This window comes from Artemia sp. Qi Xiang Cuo, chromosome 15 (assembly GCF_049724085.1).
Source record: "Artemia sp. Qi Xiang Cuo chromosome 15, ASM4972408v1, whole genome shotgun sequence".
NCBI classification, from domain to species: Eukaryota; Metazoa; Arthropoda; class Branchiopoda; order Anostraca; family Artemiidae; genus Artemia; species Artemia sp. Qi Xiang Cuo.
In genome coordinates this window covers 49587539-49611108 of record NC_142808.1, presented here as the reverse complement: position 1 = coordinate 49611108, position 23570 = coordinate 49587539, and the positions used below count along the sequence as shown (strand labels likewise).

The window sequence follows — 23570 nt, the reverse complement described above, 5'->3', positions numbered from 1 at the left end:
CAAATTGCCTGGATTTGACCAAAATTTGAACTTTAAGACTCTCTGTATTTAGATTACATGACAGTTGCACCATTAAGCAATTTTAATTGCCAGTATACTAATTTTCTGAATATTTCTGAATATCACCACTTGTTTCTTTCATGGCTGTTCCGTGTTCCAAAAACTCTAAACTACATTTTTCATGACTGTTGCTACTGCGTAAAGGAGCTGCCCGATAAAGTACTATTTTTTTAACTAAACAAATTTCATAACAAGAATTGCAAAAGTCGCCACTAAGTTTCTAAAGCAGATACAACTCCCGTGTGAACGTATGCGTATTCCTGGGGTAAACTTAATACCTTTCTGTTTTTACCGAAATTTTGCTGTTGGATAGGAAATCTAGGCAAAATGGCAGCAAATTCGTTTTTCCGAAATATCCTCGGAAATCAGCTTAAATGAAAGTTGAAGGTTTTTGGCGGGTGTTTACTTTTGTGTATTTGCTACGTTATGTTCTAAGGAGACATGGGAGAGCCCCATTTTCTTTTGGGAAAATCCCGAAAATTCTGGGATAGTTTAAGCGCTGAATTACCGCCACTACCGACCTTTCATCTCAACATCAAAGCACCAAAGACCAACATCGTAAAGCACCTACATCCACTCACTCTGCTTGGAGCTTCGATCTGCACTCGGTCCCATGATGTTCCCATTTACTTTGAATCTTGTCTTCTAATCTACTCCCACAGCGCGAGGATAGAATATGGGCTGTAGAAGTAAGCTTAAAAGTCTGTGAGATTCTTTTTAAAAGCTCAATATAATCTTCGGATCTAGTTCAGCATCAGGACCGTATCCAGGGGAGGTGTTTATCCGCTTTGCGCCCTCCCCCGAAATGTTCATCTGACTCGAAATAAAGTAACAAAATGTATGCAATTAAATTTTTGTTGTGTTTTATAAAGATTTTTTGCCCCCTCCCCTGTATAAAAGTACTTGATTCAGCTCAGTTAAACAACCTAACTCATAAATGAGGGCTCACGTGGGCTTAATAGAGTAGGTACATAGAGTGCATTAGAATATGCACGCTTGCTGAGGGGTACCAATTCAAGAAAATTTATTAGGGGGGGGAGGGTAAATATGTTTTTGCCAGGATGCAATCCTGGTGTTTCTCAAAATCTAAGCCAGGGGGGTGTTTTTTCAATTTCTTATTGAAAATACCCGAAAAAAGGCACATTTGTTTGCTGCCCCTTCAAATACTTGTAAATATAAAGCAACTTTTTTCCCTCCATCGTTTTTAGTTTCTTTTTTTTCTCTTTTAGCAGTTCCTGATATTCCTACGCCGATAATAACTCCAAAGATTGGAGGATTTTCAACACAAATAGTCCCTACTGTGACAACTTCACCTTCTTTGATGAGTAATAGTGTTGAATGTATTGCAGTGAGTAGTTCATATCATTTCATTCCAGATCATTTTCAATAACAGTTTCTTAACTTAATATTTTATTTAGTTCGTTTTACGATTCAAAGTTAATTTTACTTTCTTGTTAGTGCCATTTTAATTTGCTTTTGTGGTTTACTTACTAATTGATTTAAAGCCTATACTTGGCAGTGTCATCACTGTAGAAAGAACCAGACGTTAGTTCCATTAGTCATCTCCAGAGTGGTGTATCTTGGTCGATTATTGAAACTTCATTGGGGTCAATACTGTACTCTGTCAAACCATCTAAGGCGTTCCATTTTTCGAAAATGTTTTGTATGGACACCATCTGCCTTCATCGTCTGCTTCTGCATTGTGGAATAAGTCACTGACGAGTGATTACGATAACGGTAACTGATAAGGCTAGCTTACAAGGCAGAGTTACTGTTCTCAGAAGACGGCTGAAAATGGCAAAAGTATTTACCGTTATTGTTGATATCTTTGCGTCGGGATTTCTGTTTGAGGAGACAGTTGAATCAAAGTAAGTGAACTGCCTGGTTATCTCAACATTTTGATTGTACATTTCTATAGATGTCAGGGGGTTGGATGGTTTCTTGCCCACGGGCAGAATTCTAGTCTTAGACCAGTTTTTATGTACCAAGTGTTTCTGCACTAGACGCCAGTACCTCCAGCGAAGTTTTGAGCTGACTGAGACTTTCACATATTATTGCCACATCGCCAGCAAAGTTGACATCCAGCCAAATCGATCCCGAAAGGATGCGCCAGTAGTCTTTTATTGAGAGTAGGATGCATAACGCAGTTAAAGAGTTCAGGTGCAGTTTGTGGTTTGGAATGAACATAAGATTTAAATGACAATTTAATATTGGTTTTGAATTAAATGTCATAAATTTCCCTTGAATTTATCATGTCTCTCCCTTATATGCTATCAACCATTTATTTATTCTTCATCTTTCAAATTTGGATATTTGAAATATAATATGGAGAAACTATCACTGATGGAATTCAAATGGAAGACCTGCTGTTAGCACTTGTAAGGCATCTTTACTTTCAGTGGCTAATAGGATGTACTGGCAAAATTCATATTTGTTCCGAAAATCATCAACACGACAGTAGTAATTTATCCAATGAAGGAACATCTTGGGGAAAAAAGGAAAGTACAGACTTCACAATTTTTGGAATTTCCTCGGATACTCATTATACAAAAAGTGTCATCCGAATTAAATTTGGATGTCTTATTTTATCGCATATACTTTTATGACTAGTCGTTTTAGTGTAGCTACAAAATCTAGTTGAAAAACTTTTAAACTTGTAAATTTTTGTTCTATTTTTGAAAATTTTAAAAACTATTTTTGTTCATCACTTTATTTGGTTTATTTTCTTTACACTTCACAGTTATCAAGTCCATCATATGTGGCCAATAATCCTAAAGAGCTCATATCGAGAACTGCAGGCAATGGTATTCAGGTTGGCACTCGCTTTACTCGCTACCCACATTTATATTCGTCCTCAATGGCATCGATTGAACTCCACTTTACTAATACAACGGTGGAAGATCTGGGTGAAATTAAAGTAGCCAATAAGGTATTGTTGAAACTTCTTTTTTATTTAAAATGATCAATATTAATTGAGATGGAAATAAAATGTATTTAATTTTGGTTAAAGAAAAGATGATTAAGTTCATATTAGGCCACAATGGCATCAATTGAACCCCACTTTCTGGCGATGTTAAAGAAGCTCTAAGGTAACGTTGAAATTTCTTTTTTTATGTAATTAATTTAAAAAAAAAACCTGAAAAGGATTTTTTTAAAAGAAATTTAAAGGCATTATAAATTTTATTATAATAATATATAAATTCATAAAAAAATTAAAATAAAAAACGACCTGAAATGAATACTAAAGAATAAACGAAACCCAAAACGAAAAAAAATTAAATAAACAGTCATAGCAAACAAACATTTACAAGTACCGCATAAATCAATAAATAAATTTTAAAGCGAGTAAAACTTAAATTGAAAATACAAATCAAGCTTAAAACGAACAAAAATCACTACGAATAAGAGTTTCGCTACTGCCCCCTTCCCTAACTGTAAAGTCTAAAGTCTAAAGCCTACTGTATCATTAGCGCTTTAAGCGCTTTAGAAGTTTATACGATCAGCCCTTCCATATGAAGTGCCTCTGGAAAAAAATAATAGAAATAATAAAACATGGAAGCCTTATCGCTTTTACTATAGGCAACGCTATATCGTTGCTTCTGAAATGGTGAATCTTCACCGAGATAAATCTAAAAGAGGTTTCTTTCAATTATAGGTTGCGCTTGTGCAATAGTACATATATATACTTTTTTTTATAGGCCACTTTGTACTGAAGGAGTAGTCGTAGAAATCTTCGTCGTAGTCGTAGATTCTATTGGAAATTGAAAGTTTTGGTGCCCTTTTTCAGAGTCACAAGAGATTAGAGGGTGACCAACCCCCCTCCCACGCCATCTTTTTCTGACTCTCCATCCCCTCAACCACCAAAGTCATGAGATACAAATCAAGTCATCCGATATCGAACTTTACCATTATAACTATAGATCTGCGAATGACTTGAACCTCCCCCCCTCCTACAGCCTCTTGGGCAAAGGCTGTAAGTTGCGCGGGTTTCCCATAATCAAACTATGGACATGCGCATTGTCAAAAGGGCTTACCTGCAATAGCTTAGGAGTGACTGAGGGTAGTACATTGAAACTTATAGGGCCTGTTGAGGGGATATAAAACTAAATAAAAAGACCCCGTGTACATCTAAGTTTGTCAAAAGGGCTTATCATATATTAAGGGCTACAATATATTAAGAACAGTTAAGGGTATTAAGTTGAAAATTTGTTGGAATGCTGAGGGAGATGTTGCACTAAATCAAAATACTAAGTGTAACCAGGTTGTCAAACATATGTGCAATATCTCAGAAGCGGCTATGGGTATTAAGTTAAAACTTACAGAGAATGTTGAATGGATGCTGAATTGAGTTAAACTATAGTATCTGCATCCAGGGTATCAAAAGCATGAGTCTGCAATATCTAAGGAATGGTTAATAGTATTAAGTTTTAACTTGCAGAATATGTTAAGGGGGATGTTAAACTGAATGAAAAGACACTATATGCATCCATCTTTTCACAACAGCGTGTCTGCTCTATCAGAGAAACATCTAATGATACTAAGTGAAAACTTTCAGAGCATGTTAAATTAAATAAAAGGACTCTATGTATATCCAGGTTTATAAAAGGTCATACCTGCGATATCTTAGGAACGGCTAAATTTATTAAGTGGGAACTTTCAGGTAATGCTTCGGGGGGAGCTAAAATAAATAATAAGACATTATAAGAATCTTCGTTGTTAAATGGGCGTATCTACAATATTTCAAGGAATACTAAGGTCGTCATTAATTGAAGCTTCCTTTGGCTGCTGAGGGGGGTGCGGGGTGGAGCCAAATTAAAAGACGCTATATATATCCTGCAAAGGGTATGTCTGTAATATCTCTGGCCACGTTTAAGAATTTTGTATTTATAGGGAATGCTGAGGGGATTACTGAACTAAATCAAAAGAGTTTAAGTACATCTTTTTTTTTAAATGGCGTAGATGTGTTATTTCAGGAAAAGCATGGGGTGTTAAGTTGAAACTTGCACGGAAAGTTGATGTGAAGGGAAAACAATTCAAGGGACTTTATTTTTATCCAGATTGTGAAAAGAGTAGCTATTTAATATCACAGTAACAGCTATGGTTATTACGTTGAAGCTTTCAGTGTAAGTTGTTGCAGATGTTGAACTAAATCAAAAGACTCTATATCCATCCAGGTTGTCAAAAAGAAGTATCGTCAGCATTATAGGAGGGGTCAAGGAACTTTTAGGGAACATGGAAGGAGTGTTTAACTAAAGAAAAATGCAATATGTGCGTCGTGGTGGTCTAAAAGACGAACCTGCAGTATCTCCTGAGTAGCTAAGAGAAGTTACTTAAAGCTTTCTGGGAATACTGATGGGAGTGTTGTGTGAAATCAAAAGATACTATGTGTATCCAGGCAGTCAAAAATACTTAAGTATAATATCTCAGGAACGGCTTAGGTTATTAAGTTGAAATTTCAAAGATAGAGTTAGGAAGGATTTTGAACTTGAGCAAAGGCACTATGTGTATCCTGGTTGTCAAAAGAGCCTACTTGCAGTAACCCAAGCAATGGCTGAGGATTTCAGGTTGAATTCTTAGGTAATGCTGGGGGATGTTGAACTAAATCAAAAGACAGAGTATGCATCAAGTAGTCGAAAAGGTGGACGTGTAATATATCAGGAATGGCTAAGGGTGTTTAGTTCAAATTTTCAGTTTATATTTAGGTAATGTTGGATCGGAAGAAGCTATTTTCATCCAGGTCATCAAAAGGGCAAATCTGCACCCTAGGTCCTTCTAAACGTATTCAGTTGAGACATGAGGAATTGAGATGATGGTGTGAAAAAAAAAAATCAAAAGACAGCATATACTTCAAGGTCATCAAAATAATGCTTATGCCCTACCTATGGAATGACTAAGGGTATATAGTGGATTTTTTTTGGAAATATGGATGATGATATTGAATTAAATCACAAGACACTAAGTGCGCCAAGGATGTAAAAATGGCATATTGACCGTACCTCAGGAGCAGCTAGAGGTATTAATTTTAAATTTTCAGTGAAAGTCGAGGATCATGCTGAATTAAATATCTAAAAGACAGTATATGCATCTGGGCTGTCACAAGGGTGTATCTGCAATATTTAAGAAACGCCTTACTTATGTAGTTTAAATTTTCAAGGAAAGTTGAAGGGGATAGTGAAATAAATCAAAAGACAGTAACTGCGCCATGATTGTCAAAATAGATTACATTTGATAACTCAGATGCAGGTAAGGGTATTAAATTGAAACCGCCAGGGAAAGCTGAGAGAGATGCTGGACTAATTCAACCGATGCTTGTACATCTGGCTTCTCAAAAGGGCATATTTGCTAAATATCAGGAACAACTAAGTGTATTAAGCTTAAACTTGTCAAAAACTTGTCAAATTATTATGAATGGGGTAGTCAAACTGAAAACAAACATAAATTGCTACAAATATAAGTTGGACTAAACGCCCTTTACGCAGTCTAAAGACCAGAACGTCATTTGTGTCTTGGTGAAAACAAAATACGTTTTAAACGTTTTCTCTATTATAACGTTACAACATCCAAAATTACTGACAAATCAAACACACATTTCGAAATAAACTTTTTTTTATTGATAGTGATTTGTGCCAGTTTTGTGGATAGGTGATACTAAATTTGATTAATAAAAATCTTGTTCATATTATAAAGTACGAATTTTATAATTATAGTATTTTCTTGTAATTTGTATATCGGCTCGGGTTATAGTTAGCCCATTAAGGGGAATGGGCCTATTGTCCGGCTAGTGACCATTATATTTGGAAAGAGTATTTAATGGGGAATCAGATGATACTACTCTTTTTATGATATAGGGCTTCGTTCTAAACGGATATCTTGGCGCACCATTTCCCTTGTTAAAATTAAGTTTCAAATAAAATTCAACCAATATTAAATTAAAAAAGTCTAAAAACGTCAGATCGACAAAACTAAACTGATCAGCTTGCCTCGAACGGAGAAAAGGAGCTTATGAAAAGAAGCGATTCGAATGCTATATTGAGCACTTGCGACAGCTGGAATAGCAGCCCATTGTTTTCCTGTATAAATAGTTGCAATTGAAAGGGAGAGTTTTTTTTTGCTTGTGGTCCGTTATAGATTGCCTTATTGTAGTAGCCCATTAGTAGCAAATTGTTTTATCACATACTGATCAATAGCAACGGATGAAAGTGTTGAACTGAGTGTTTTTTTGTATGAAAGTTTAATTTTTTTGATGCCGATTACGATACCCACATTTCAAAGGTTTTAGCCCATGCAAGGGGCCCTGCCCTGTGTCTTACTCTTAGTTTGACGCTCGTAATAATAGTTCATATACTTCCGCTTAAAATTCGTCCGTTAACGCAGTTCTTCCGCACGGACGAACTATGTCTCAAGGCTATTAGTTGAAGTACCAAGGACAGTGTACATTTAATGTTGTTGAGAAGTAGAAACTTGTGTAACAGAAAATAACTTTGAAAAATCAGGGAAACGTGTGAATTCAATTATAATGAAATAGATCTCTTTTTGCATTTTAGAGGTTTTGGTAGTAGCAATTTCGATATTAAAAAAAAAAAAAAAATACAGGAAAGAATTAACATATAGCATAATAAATTTTAAAGGGAGGTCGGTGTCTTATGTGATGAATTGATTGTTATTGTTTGAATTTTTTGGATGTAAAGCGTTTTAAGCGTATTTATTTTAACGTTCATTGTGGCAATACAAACGAAAATATGGTACTGCTCTAAAATTTTCATTATTTGAAATAATCCAACAATGATTCATGAAAATCGCAATTTCAAGCTAGGGACTCGGGTATGATTCTATGGCCTAAGCTGGGTTCAGTGAGCAAAAACTGAAAAAATGAAATGAAAATGTCACTAATTTTGTTCTTTTCTTGTGTAAATCTTGCGTTCTGGGCTCTTTTTGTTATTTCTTTTTTCTTTTATTTTCTAAACTTTTGTGTGATAAGCTGTCTTCTGCTTGGTCAGACATTCCTACTCTGTGTTTACAAAACAGTCCATTTTTTAGACAATTCTGTTGGTATGACTTAAAAATGAGACAAGGAATGCTTTAATTGAAATTGAGTCAGGGATTCAAGCCCAAGTCACTTTTTGGTACGTATCTATCGATTTTGGGAGTGCTACAACTCTCAATTGACCCATTCTTCACCATATACTAACTTGTTTCACCCATTCCGGTTCTCTTTTATTTTTTACCCCCCTTTGGTTCTACAAAACACTATTTTATAGATTAGTCCTGTTGGTATGACCATTAGCAACTTTCCAGTTATAAGCTCTATTCCGCGTGGTCAGAGAAAGACTGCTTTAGCTGGGATTAATTTTGGGGATTCAACTCAAGCCACTGTTTTTGAAGTTTCTATTGGTGGTAGGATTCTAAAACTCTCAATAAAGCCCCCTACTGGCGAAACTATACGAGCAGTTACTATGTCGGAAACATATTTCTTATCACAACAAGGTAAGCCACGATATAAATATTAAAACCAATCAAAAGCCTTAAAAAAGGTTTACATAATTAGATATTTGATAATGTGGTTTAATTTCAGAGTTTAATTAATTTTTAGATTAATAATTTTAGCCAACTATTTTTTTGATTGATTAATAAATCATTTTATTAAAATAAATTTCAGAAATTCTTATTATTTCAAGCTTTAAATCCTAAAGTTCAGTTCATAGTCTATTAGATGTATTTGTGATTGATTTTGGGGGTTCAACTTTAGACGTTGTCTTTGTTGTTTCAATTACTGTCAGGTTTTAAAACTCTCAATCAAGCCACTTATTGGTGAAACTGTACGAGTAGTTAGTAAGTCTAAAATATATTTATTTTCACAATACAGAATTTGCAAAATAAATACTAAAAGCCTTAAAATGATATTTATATAATTAGGTATTTAATAATGTGATTAATTTTAAAGTTTAAATAATTTTAGTTAATTTTTTAATTATTAATTTTAACCAATGGTTGAATATGATTGATTAATCATTTAAATCAATCTCAGCAATGACACTTATTTTAAAATACTGGTTTCGCCTAAAGTTTCGCCGAAAGTCACTTAATTGTAATTTAAATCAAGCCGTAATTGGTTTGGTTTATATCTCGGCTGTTCTATGTCAAAATCTAGTTTCTGCCCAAACAAGTGGATTGTGAGTAAAAGATGCCATTACTACTACTAACAGCTCACTGTAGCACCAGGCCACCTGAGGTCGACACAGCTTTGAATGCTCATCCTCCTATATTTATACGTAAATATCCTATAGTTACTCTACAATCTTGTGTCATGTTATAAAATAATTCAGAATATTCAAAATAAAGCTGTTAAAGTCAAAATATTATTGAATGGTACATTTAGAATCAACTTCTTGATATTTCAATAACTAGAGATTATCAAGTTAGTATTTTCACATAGCTTACAATATCTTAATAATATACCATTCCCGGTACATCCATGAATATACCATTGCCTTATTTCCTCTTAGAAGTCCTGGAGTTTTTCGGGGTTTTGCTTGGTCCTGAAATTTCTTAGCGTATTTGTCGTACCTTAAATTAATATTGCAACCTCGCATTACTGTTTTCTCTTGTTAAATGTGGAAGGTCAGTTGGATAGTGATGAAGGGGGTCTGATTTGGCTTGCAGAATTGTGTGAACTATAAAATAACACGTTAAAACTTGGCATCACAAAGTTCATCCACCTTTGATATGTAGATTGATCCTAAAAAGAGTCCTATACAATAGGCTCCAATATATACTTAATCCGCCTTTGATATGTAGATTGCTCCTAAAAGGGGTCCTATACATTAGGCTCCAATATGTACTTAATCCTTGCTAATTAGTATATTAATTTTAGTATTTGTATTATAATTTTATTAATTTTAGTAATTTTAGTATTAGTATTTGCTAATTAGTATACTCTAATTTTTCCAAATCAAATGAAAGTGAAAATGAAAACTGAACCATATTGTATCATAAAGGCAAAGATATACCATAGACAACTGCGACCCGTTTTTGTGGTTGCTTGATTTATGTAGGCTTATCATATTTTCCAGAATATTTTTCAAGAAACTAGATTTCATCGGGGGGTGGATCTGGAGTCGGGGGGGACTGGGGTCTGGGTGGGGCAACTGCCATCACTATCCCATAGCAAATTACGCCGGGGGTGGATCTGGAGTCTGGGGGGACTGGGGTCTGGGTGGGGCAACTGCCATCACTATCCCATAGCAAATTACGCCCCTGATTGAGGGATTTTTACATATCATAGGCAGCGCAATAGCGCTGCCTAAGTGAAGAACGATGCTGGCACAATGTATTATTTTTTTCTCCATACCCGGGCACTTCGTATCGAAGGAGTTGTCGTAGAAACTTCGAAAAGGGTCCATTCAATTGGAAATTGAAGCGGCTAGTGCCCTTTTTTAATAGCTGAAAGAGATTGGAGGGAAACTAGCCCTCCCCCACGCCCATCTTTCCCCCAAACACATCCAATCAAAATTTTGAGATAGCCATTTTGTTCAGCTTAGTTGATTTCCAGATAGAAAATATGTTTTTGAGGAGGACACTCCCCCACAACCCTCGGGGCAAGGGTTTTAAGTTATGCCCCGAGGGCATATAAAAACAATATTAGCGCAATGTATTATTTATTAATTTTTTTTTTCCTTTAGAGCAGGGCACTTCGTATCGAAGGAGTTGTCGTAGAAACTTCGAAAAGGGCTCATTCAATTGGAAATTGGATTGGCTTGTGCCCTTTTTAATAGTCGAAAGTGACTCTAGGGCAACTAACACCCCTTCCATGCTCACCATTTCCCAAAACATCCAATCAAAATTTTTTGATAGCCATTTTGTTCAGCGTAGTTGATTTCCTGATAGAAAATATCTTTTTGAGGAGGACACTCCCCCACAACCCTCGGGGCACGGATTTAAAGTTATGCCCTGGGGTCATCCAAGGTTTTTATAGAAGGTGTTGTCGTAAAAACTTCAAAAAAGGCTCATTCGATTGGAAATTCAAACGGCTAGTAACCTTTTTAATAGTCAAAAGTGATTGGAGGGCAACTAGCCACCCCCACGCCCATCGTTCCCCCAAACACATGAAATCGAAAATTTTGAGATAGCCATTTTGTTCAGCGTAGTTGATTTCCAGATAGAAAATATCTTTTTGAGGAGGACACTCCCCCACAATCCTCGGGGCAAGGGTTTTAAGTTCTGCCCGGGGGTCATTAATGTTTTTGTAGATGGTGCTGTCTTAGAAGCTTCCAAAAAGGCTCGTTCTATTGTAAATTAAATCGGCTAGGGCCCGTTTAAATAGTCGAAAGTGATCGGTGGGCAACTAGCCCCCCCCCCCTACGCCCCGCCGTCCCCCCCACGCATCCAATGAAAATTTTGAGTTAGCCAGGTTGTCCAGAGGAGTTGATTACCAGCTATAAAATGAGTTTTTTAGGACGACACTCCCCTACAACCCTCAGGGCATGTGTTTTAAGTTATGACCTTGGGGCATATAAGGTTTTTATAGAAGGTGTTGTAGAAACTTCAAAAAAGGCTCATTTGATTGGAAATAGTCAAAAGTGATTGGAGGGTAACTAGCCCCCCTCCCCACGCCCCACATTCCCCAAACACATCCAATCAAAATTTTGAGATAGCCATTTTTTTCAGTGGATTTTATTTCCATGTAGCAAATATGTGTTATAGGAGGACACTCCCCCACAACCCTCGGGGCAAGGGTTATAAGCTATGCCCTGGGGGCATATAAGGTTTTTATAGAAGGCGTTGTCATAGAAACTTAAAAAAAGGATCGTTTGATTGGAAATTCAAAGGGCTAGAGCCCTTTTTAATAGTTGAAAGTGATTGGACGGTAACTAGCCCCCCTCTCACGCCCCTCTTTTCCCCAAACACATCCAATCAAAATTTTTATATAGCCTTTTTGTTCAAAGTAGTTTAAAGTTCTGGAAATTAGGTCTTTGAGGATGACAACCCCCTCATAGCCCTCAGGACAAGGATTGTAAGTTATGCCCTGGGGGCATATAAAGTTTTTATAGATAGCTTTGTCGTAGAAACTTCAAAAAGGGCTCATTCCATTAGAAATTGAAATGGCTTGTGCCCTTTTTAATAGTCGAAAGTAATTGGAAGGCAACTAACACCCCTTCCACCCCCACCTTTTCCCCAAACACATCCAATCAAAATTTTTGAAATAGCCATTTTGTCCCTCGCAGTTAAAGTTTAGGAAATTATACCTTTGAGCAGGACACTCTCCTCACAGTCTTCCGAGCAAGGGTTATAAGTTATGCCCTGGGGGCATATAAGTTTTATCGAAATCTTTGCCGTAGAAACTTGAAAAAGCGCTCATTCGATTGTAAATTCAAATGTCTAGTGCCCTTTTTAATAGACGAAAGTGATTTGAGGGTAACTAGCCCCCTTCTCTCGCCCAACTTTTTCTCAAACACAACCAATCAAAATTTTTAGATTGCCATTTTGTTCAATGCTGTAGATTTCCAGATAGAAATTATGTTTTTGAGGAGGACACTCCCCCACAGCCCTCAGGACAAGGGTTGTAAGTTATGCCCTGTGGGCATATAAGAGATTTAATGAAATTCATGTTGGAAAAACATCCAAAATAGCTCATTCAATTGAAAATTGAAAGGGCTGTTGCCCTTTTAATAGTCGAAAGTGATTGAAGGGCAACTAACCCCCCTCTCACGCCTACCATTACCTTAAGCGCATCCACTCAAAATTTTGAGATATCCATTTTGTTCAACGTATTTGAAAGTTCTGGAGTGCAGTGCAAGGGTTGTAAGTTATGCCCTGGGGGCATATAAGGTTTATATAGAAAGTTGTTGTTGAAATTTCAAAAGGGGCTCATTTGATTGGAAATTGAAATTGCCCTTTTTAATAGTCGTAAATGAGTGGAGAGTAATTACCCCTATCCCCCTATTATGCCCTCCATTTCCCCAAACACATTCAATCAAAGTTTAGAGATAGTCATTTTGTTCAACGTAGTTGAAGGTTCTGGAAATTATGTATTTAAGGATGACAAACCCCCCAGAGTCCCCAGGGCAATGGTTGTAAGTTATGTCCTGGGGGCATACAAGTTTTTAATGATAGAGACTCTAAGGTAAAAACTTTAAAAGGGGCTCATTCAATTGGAAACTTAGAGGGCTAGTGCGCTTTGTACTAGGCAATAGTTATTGGACGATAACTAACGTCCACCATTCCGCCAACGGTAACTAACACATCAAATCAAAGTTTCCGTATTACCGTTTTGTTCAACGAACTAGAAAGTTCTCGAAATTAGGTCTGTTAGGATGATAACCCCCAGCCCCATGGGCGACGGTTGTAAGTTATCCCTTGGGTGCAAATAAGGTTTTTATAGAAAGCGTTGTCGTAGAAACTTCAAAAGGGTTCATTTGATAGGAAATTGAAAGGGCTAGTGCCTTTTTTAATAGTTGAAAGTGATTGGAGAAAGACTAACGCCCCTCTCACGCCCACCATTTTACCAGACACATCCAATCAAAATTTTCAATACGAGCAGAAATTAACATAAGTTGGGCTCAAAACCTCTATGCCTTCCCAAGGCCAGAACATAATTTGCACTTTACTGAAAAAAATACAAATGAATGTACATTGTCAGTTTGATGTACATATACTTATATTTATTAATCAAAATCTTAATATTATTTTATTTATTAAAATTATAGAATTAAAAAGATTTATTTTGTTTCAGTAAAGGGCAAATTGTGTTCTGGCCTTGGGAAGGCATAGAGGTTTTGAGCCCAACTTCTGTTAATTTCGGCTTCTTTTGAGTTTTACCTGGGTATTTATTGTGCTTTCTTTTCATTTTGAGTTTCATTTATTTATCGATGCTGATTTGTGGTAGTTTCACGTTTTATAGGTTACTTGATTTTATATTTGCTAATTTTTTGTTTAATGGAGTTCCTTACTTTTGTTTGAAAAACTTATTTTGTGGAAAAAGTTTTTTTAATTAGTTATAGTAAAGATCGATGTGGGTATAATGTATTATTTTTATTGTTGTTTAGACCAGGGCACTTGGTATCGAGGTAGTTGTCGTGGGGATTTCGAAAAGGGCTCATTCGATTGAAAATAGAAAGTGCTGATGCCCTTTTTAATAGTCGAAAGTGATTGGATTGCAACTAATCCCCCTACCACTACCACCCACCCCTTTTCCCAATTTTGTTAAAAAAAAAAAGTTTCCTTTATATTAAAACAAAATACACTGTGTTAATGCTAATTCCCAATAAAACATCTCAGCAGTGTCCCAAGATCGGCTGAAGGTATTATGTTCAAACTTTCGGGGCTACTTCTGCTCTTAAAATTTAACCAAATCAAAATAGCGTAAATGTATCCAAGCTATCTAAGAAAGTAAACAGATTTTTCGGCGAATGGTATCAAGTTTTCCATTTCAGGTCAACTAGAGGAGGTATGACACTAAATTAAACAGTACTATTTGTGCCCAGAGATTTTTAAAAGGGTGTATGTTGTTAAAAATTGCTGAACATTTTTCTCCAGCATACAAATAGCAGGCAAGACTATAAAGTCTTAAAAAAACGAAAAGATTTAAAGTATTATTTTCTTTTTCCTGAAAAGACTTTGTCAATTGTATGAACAGAAATTAATTAAAAAACCTATTTACACAAAATAAGTTTTTAAAAGAAAAGTAAAGAACTCCATTAAACCAAAAATGAGCAAAAATAAAATCAAATAATCTACCAACCTTGAAACTACCACAAATCAGCATTGATAAATAAATGAAACCCAAAACGAACAGAAATTACAATAAATAACCGAGTCAAACTCAAAACGAGCAGAAATTAACATAAGCTGGGTGCAAAACCCCTATGCGTTCCCAAGGCCAGAACAAAATTTGCACTTTACTGAAAAAATACAAATGAATGTGAATTTTCAGTTTAATATACATATATTGATATTTAGTAATCAAAATGTTAATTTTATTTTATTTATTAAAGTTTCAAAAGTAAAAACATTTCTATTTTTTCAGTAAAGTGCAAATTATGTTCTGGCCTTAGAAAGGCGTAGGGGTTTTGAGCCCTAATCATGTTAGTTTCTGCTCGTTTTGAGTTTGATTCGGTTATTTATTGTAATTTCTGTTCGTTTTGGGTTTCATGTATTTATCGATGCCGATTTGTGGTAGTTTCACGCTTGGTAGATTATTTGATTTTATTTTTGCTCATTTCTTGTTTAATGGAGTTCTTTACTTTTCTTTGAAAAACTTTTTTTGTGAAAATAGTTACTTTAATTAATTAAATTAAAAAAACAAGTTTTTTCAACTGAAAGTAAGAAGCAACATTAAAACTTGAAACCAACAGAAGTTATTACGTATATCAGGGGGTTCTCCCCCTAGTAAATACCTTGCTGTTTACGCTAAAGTTTTTCTTAGTACTTTCAAAAGAGCTATCTATTTAGAGTAGTAAGTATCTACTGAATTTGCTTGCAGGTATAGGATTGGCAGCTTTCCAAGGCAGATTACCAGACCGGTTATTTGGCAAGGTATAATGTAGTCAAACTTGTTTTGAGAGTATGATCGTAATTATATAATTTAAGCAGACAGGTTTTTTTTCTGTTTTTGATAAGAATTGCACAATGAATGTACATCGTGAGTTCACGTGCACATTTTTCTTAAAAAAATGGTACATTTAAAAAGAGGTAATGAGATTTCCGACTTGGAGTGTCGGAGTCGCGAATTTGATCCTATTAAGGTTGAGAAAAAAGAAAAGGGATTAACATTTGCAAATACTTCAATGTGTTGTCAATTTAAAATAGTTTAGAAATAAAAAAAATTAACAAGAAATGGCTGAAAAGCGTTTTGGGTGAAATGGGGTGATTGTGTACTGTATAATACACATGTGATGTTTGGACAGTGTTGTCAATTTAAAATAGTTTAACATTCCTTCCTTCCCCCATTTCTTAGAGCAGCGGAGGGGGGGTCAATTTTGGAGGGAAAACCCAAAATACTCAGAATTGAAAATAAATGGGATCTGGCTCAAGGCGAAGGCTCAGCGGCCCTTCGTTCCCCCATTTCGGCGGGCAAGGGAGTGGGGGGTCAATTTTGGAGGGAAAACCAAAAATACTCAGAATTGAAAATAAAAGGGATCTGCCTCAAGGGGCAGGCTCAGAGGCCCTTCGTTCCCCCCTTTCTGAGGGCCGTGGAGGGGGGGTCAATTTTGTAGGGAAAAACAAAAATACTCAGAATTGAAAATAAATGGGATCTGCCTCAAGGGCAAGGCTCAGAGGCCCTACGTTCCCCCATTTCTGAGGGCAGGTTAGTGGGGGTCACTGGTGGAGGGCAATTAAACAATTAACCGAATCCAAAAAAAAGGGGATCGGACTCCTGGGGAAGGTTCTGCGGCCCCTCCGTCCCCCATTTCTGAGGGCAGTGGAGGGGGGTGGTCAATGTTGGAGGGAAAAACAAAAATACTCAGAATCGAAAATAAACGGGATCTGCCTCAAGGGCATGGCTCAGAGGCCCCTCCTTCTCCCATTTCTAAGGGCAGGGGAGGGGGGGGGGTAAATTTTGGAGGGGAAACAAAATTGCTCAGAATCGAAGATAATTTCCATTCGTCTTAGTTTTTAACGATGTTCAAATGCTTATTTTTTAATTTAATTGTGATGAAAAGTCAAAAGTCTAACATAAAGAACAAGGTATTTCGGAGGGGGGCTCGTTACTGATATTGATATTAGTGCGTAAAAACTACAAACTGACAAAAATATCCAGAACTTTTTTTTCTTATAGCCTTGACTTTGAAGACATTTCTTCATCTTAATTGGCTTTAGAAATTTCATGCAAAATAAACTATCCTAACAGTCATTGCTTTGTCGAATTTTGAGCAAAACAAAACGATTGTAACACCTGATTGGCCCGTTTTCCAACTTTTACCTTAGGAGTTGATGTTGTTAGCAGAATTTCAAAAGGATCGTTTATTAGTGCTGGCGTATCTGATGACGATGCTCCTTATTTCTTGTTGAAAATACTTATTTTTTAATTTAATTGTGATGAAAAGTCAAAAGTCTAACATAAAGAACAAGGTATTTCGGAGGGGGGCTCGTTACTGATATTGATATTAGTGCGTAAAAACTACAAACTGACAAAAATATCCAGAACTTTTTTTTTCTTATAGCCTTGACTTTGAAGACATTTCTTCATCTTAATTGGCTTTAGAAATATCATGCAAAATAAACTAGCCTAACAGTCATTGCTTTGTCGAATTTTGGGCAAAACAAAAGGATTGTAACACCTGATTGGCCCGTTTTCCAACTTTTACCTTGAGAGTCGAGGTTTTTAGCATAATTTAAAAATTATCATTTTTTATTTCAGGATTATCTGATTAAATAAAAAAGCGTATTTTTAATTTTAATTGGGGCTAAAAGTCAACTGCAAACATAAAGAACAAGGTATTGCGGGGGGGGGGGGCAGCTCACTTCATATACGGGGTAATTTACATTTGTCTTAGTTTTTTGACGATGCTCCTTATTTATAGTTGACAATGCTTAATTTTTAATTTAATTGTGATGAAAAGTCAACAGTCTAACATACACAACAAGGTAGTGTGGAGGGGGGTACCTCACTTCATATACGGGGTACTTGCCATTCGTCTTAGTTTTTAACAATGCTCCTTATATCTAGTTGAAAATGCTTATTTATTTATTAAATTGTGATGGAAAGTCGAAAGTCTAACATATAGAACAAGGTATTTCGGAGGGGGGCTCGTTACTGATATTGATATTAGTGCCTAAAAACTACAAACTGACAAAAATATCCAGAACTTTTTTTTTCTTATAGCCTTGACTTTGAAGACATTTCTTCATCTTAATTGGCTTTAGAAATTTCATGCAAAATAAACTATCCTAACAGTCATTGCTTTGTCGAATTTTGAGCAAAACAAAACGATTGTAACACCTGATTGGCCCGTTTTCCAACTTTTACCTTGAGAGTCGATATTATTAGCAGAATTTCAAAAGGATCGTTTATGAGTGCTGGCGTATCTGATGAAATAATTTCGGTCGTATGATAAATTTAATTTTTTTTTTAATTCAGTAGTTTTTTCAGTAAGGACACTCGATATCCTAAAAGTGTTTGATTAAAACTTTTACCTTGAGCATCGATGTTGTTAAAAGAATTTCAAAAATGATCGTTTATGAGTGATGGCGTATCTGATGAAATAATTTAGGTCGTATGATAAATTTAATTTATTTTTTTTAATTCAGTAGTTTTTCAGTAAGGACACTCGATATCCTAAAAGTGTTTGATTCAAACTTTTACCTTGAGAATTGATGTTGTTAGAAGAATTTCAAAAGGAGCGTTTATGAGTGCTGGCGTATCTGATGAAATAATTTAGGTCGTATGATAATTTTTTTTTAATGTAGTAGTTTTTTTTTAGTAAGGACACTCGAGACAACACGTACACAGAGAGAACACACACACAGATACGAAACACACATAGAGACGACACATGCATAGAGACGACACACACACACACAAAGACGACACCCAAAGAGAGACGACACACACACACACACACAGAGAGATGGCACACACACACACACACAGAGACGACATACTCAAAGTGACTACTTACACAGAGAGACTACACAAACATACACATACACAGACACGACACACACACAGAGACGATACACAGAGAGAGAATACACAAACACAGAGACGACAAACACACAGAGACAACACACACACACACACAGAGACAACACACACACACATACACACACACACACAGATACGAAACACAAAAAGAGACGACACACACACAGAGACGACACACACACACACACACACACACACACACACATACAAATAGAAAACACACACACACAGACGACACACATACAGAGAAAACACAAAAACAGAGACGACACACTCACATAGAGACGACAAACACACACACACAAAGACTACAAACACAGAGACAACACGCACACAGAGACAACACACACGCACACAGAGACGACACACACACAAAGACAACAAGCACAGAGACAACACCCACACATAGACAACACAAACAGACACAGAGAAGACACAAACATAGAGACGCCACAAGCACAGAGACGACACACACACAGCGACTACAACACACAGAGTGAATACACACTCACAAAGACTACACGCAAACACACACAGCACACACACACACTCACAGACACTAAACGCAAAGAGCGACTACACACGCACAGAGACGACACAAACAAAGAGAAGAAAACAAACAGAGATAACACACACGCATAGAGACGACACACACACACACAGAGACGAAACACACACAGAGATGACATACGCACACAGAGACGAAACACACACATAGAGACGACACATGCACAGGGACGATACACACATAGAGACAACACACACACAGAGACGACGACACACACTCTTAGTAACGACACACACACAGAGACGACACACACAGAGAGAAGACACACTCACAGAGACGACACACACAGAGACCGCACACACACACACACACACACACACAGATGATACACACATACAGAGACGAAACAGCCATAGAGACGACACACGCACAGAGACGATACACACACAGAGTCAACACGCACACAGAGAGACGAGACACATAGACATGAAATGACAAAAACACACATAGAGACAACACACACACACACACACAGAAACGAAACATACATAGAGACGACACACGCAAAGATACAACACACACACACACACAGACAACACACACACAGAGACAACACACAGAGAGAGATTACACACACACAAAGACTACACACTCAAATAAACGACTAACACATATAGAATACACACACACAGAGAAGACAAACACACAGAGAAGAAACAAATCGAGAGAGGACACACACACACACACACAGACCAAACACACACAGAGACAACACACAACAAGAGACGAGACCCAACACACAGATACGACACACACACACAGACGACCCACACACAGAGACGGCACACACACACACACACACAGAGACAACGCACACACACACAGAGACGACATACACAAATAGACTACTTACACATAGAGACGACACACACACACACACACAGAGACGACACACACAAACGAGACACATAGAGAGACTACACACACACACAGAGACCACAAACACACACAGACAACACACACACAAAGACACGACACACACACACACACACACAGAGAAACTACACACACACAGACACGACACCCACACAGAGAAGACACACACACACACACATAGATAAAACACAGACACAGAGACGACACACACACAGAGACAACACACAAACAGAGACGACACACACACATAGAGACGACAAACACACACACAAAAAGACAACAAACACAGATACGACACACGTACACGGACGACACTTACACACACTGACAAAACCCACAGAGACACCACATACACAAAGACAACACATACAGACGCAGAGACGACACACACATAGAGACAACACACTCACACAGACGAAACACACACACAGAGACCACAACGCACAGAGACACCACACAGGCACAGAGTCTACACGCACACCGACCCAGCACACACACACACACACACACAGACGACCCGCACATATCTACGACACACGCACAGAAACGACACACACACAGAGACGACACACACACAGAGAGAGAATAAACCTGAATATAGACGACACACACACACACACACACAGAGAGACGACACACATACGGAGTTCACATACGCACACAGAGACGAAACACACACATAGAGACGACACATTCGCATAGAATATACACACACAGAGACAAAACACACACAGCGACGCCGACACACACACATATCAAACACAAACCACACGAGAAGACACACACATAGAGAGACGACACACGGGCAGAGACGACACACACAGAGACAGCACACACACACACACACACAGATAAGATACACAAATACGGAGAATAAACAGCAATAGAGACGACATACGCATAGTGACGATACACACACACAGACAACACACAAACAGAGACGAGACACATAGTCAAGAAATGACAAACACAAAGAGAGACGACACACACACAGAAACCAAACCCACATAGAGACGACACACGCATAGAGACAACACAAACACACAGAGACAACACCCACACAGAGACGACACCCACACAGAGAGACGACACACACACAGAGACGACACACTCAAAGTAACGACTTACACATAGAGAAAACACAGACACAGAGACGACAAACACACAGAGACGACACAAATACAGATTTGACACACACACACACACACAGAGACGACAAACACACATAGTCGAGACACAACACACAGATACTAAACACACAAAGAGACGACACATTAACAGTGACGACACACACACACACACAGAGTCCACAACAAAAACAGAGACGACACATCCACAGAGATGACACACACATAGAGACGACACACGCACAGACACGACACTCCACAGAGATAACACACACATAGAGACGACACACGCACAGACACGACACACGAACAGAGTCATAGTGAGAGAGATATCCAAAAAGTTGAGTTGATCTAGGTTCACTTAGCGTGGTGCGCCACACTATGTGAACCTAGACCAACCCACGTTTGTCGTCTCTGGGTGGCTGTCTTCTCTCGGTGTAAGTTGTCACGTTGAGTGTGTTGTCTCTGTGTGTGTTTCGTCTATCTGTGTGTGTTGGGTCGGGGTGGGTGTGGTGTGTGTGTGTGTGTGTTGTATCTATTAGTGTGTCGTCTATGTGAGTGTTTCGTATCTGTGTGTGTGTGTGTCGTCTCTATGTGTGTTTGCCATTTCTTGTCTATGTGTCTCGTCTCTCTGTGTGTGTGTTGACTCTGTGTGTGTATCGTCTCTGTGCGTGTGTCGTCTCTGCGCGTGTGTCTTCTCTGTGTGTGTGTGTCGTCTCTGTGTGTGTGTCGTATCTATGTGAGTGGGTCGTAATATGTGTGGGAGTGATGTCAATGTGGTTGTATCGTCACTGTGAATGTGTCGTCTCTATGTGTGTGTTTAGTCTCTGTGTGTGTGTGTAATCTCTGTGTGTGTTTCTGTCTCTCTCTCTCTGTGTTTGTGTGTGTTTGTTTCTTCTCTGTGAATGGGTCGTCTCTGTGTGTGGTTTCTCCTATGTGTGTATGTGGTGTCTGTGCGTGTGTCATCGCTATGTGCGGTTCTTCTCTGTGAGTGTGTGTGTGTGTGTGTGTGTGCTGTGTGTGGGTGCGTTTCGTCTTTGGGCTGGTTTCGTCACGATGTGCGTTGTCGTCTCTGTGTGTGTGTCGTCTCGGTGAGTGTTTCGTCGCTATGTGTGTGTCGTCTCTGTGTCTGTGTGTGTTGTCTCTGTGTGCGTGTTGTCTCTGTGCTTGTTGTCTTTTTGTGTGTGTGTGTGTCGTCTCTATGTGAGTGTCTCGTCTCTGTTTTTGTGTTTTCTCTGTATGTTTGTCGTCTCTGTGTCTGTGTGGTCTCTCTATGTGTGTGTGTGTGTGTGTGTCTTCTCTTTCTGTGTGTCGTGTGTGTGTGTGTTTCGTATCTGTGTGTGTGTGTGTCGTCTCTTTGTGTGTTTGTGTTGTCTCTGTGTGTTTGTCGTCTCTCTCTGTGTGTGTCGTCTCTCTATGTGTCTCGTCTCTGTGTGTTTGTGTGTGTGTGTGTGTGTGTGTGTCGTCTCTATGTGTAACTCGTCACTTTGAGTATGTCGTCTCTGTGTGTGTGTGTGTGCCATCTCTGTGTGTGTGTGTGTGTGTGTCGTCTCTGTGTGTGTGTCGTCTCTGTGTGTGTGTGTGTGTCGTCTCTATGCATGTGTCGTCTCTATGTTTGTGTGTGTGTGTTCTCTCTGTGTGCGTGTTGTCTTGAGTGTCCTTACTAAAAAAAACTACAACATTAAAAAAAAAATTATCATACGACCTAAATTATTTCATCAGATACGCCAGCACTCATAAACGATCCTTTTGAAATTATTCTAAAACCATCAATTCTCAAGGTAAAATTTTGAATAAAACACTTTTATGATATAGGGTGTCCTTACTGAAAAACTAGTCGATTAAAAAAAAAAATTAAATTGATCACACAACCTAAATTATTTCATCAGATACGCCAACACTCATAAGCGAACCTTTTGAAATTATTCTAACAGCATCGATGCTCAAGGTAAAATTTTTAATAAAACACTTTTAGGATATCGAGTGTCCTTACTTAAAAAACTACTAAATTAAAAAAAAAATTAATTTATCATACTACATAAATTATTTCATCAGATACACCAGCATTAATAAGCGATCCTTTTGAAATTCTTCTAACAACCTCAATTCTCAAAGTAAAAGTTGGAAAACGGGCCAATCAGGTGTTACAATCCTTTTGTTTTGCTCAAAATTCGACAAAGCAATGACTGTTAGGCTAGTTTATTTTGCATGATATTTCTAAAGCCAATTACGATCCTTTTGAAATTCTTCTAACAACATCGATTCTCAAGGTAAAAGTTTGAATAAAACACTTTTA

General features: G+C 37.6%; 1 protein-coding gene across 1 annotated transcript in view; it reads left to right on the top strand.

The window, feature by feature from the left end:
- The window catches only part of LOC148943785 (AP-3 complex subunit beta-2-like), a 120934-nt gene that overhangs the window by 88240 nt on the left and 9124 nt on the right, over nt 1–23570 (top strand). Inside the window, exons 9-11 of the mRNA XM_089101242.1 lie at nt 1566–1723; nt 2801–2989; nt 8319–8544. Of these exons, the coding sequence (XP_088957368.1) occupies nt 1566–1723; nt 2801–2989; nt 8319–8544 (573 nt within the window). The remainder of the gene's footprint in view (nt 1–1565; nt 1724–2800; nt 2990–8318; nt 8545–23570) is intronic.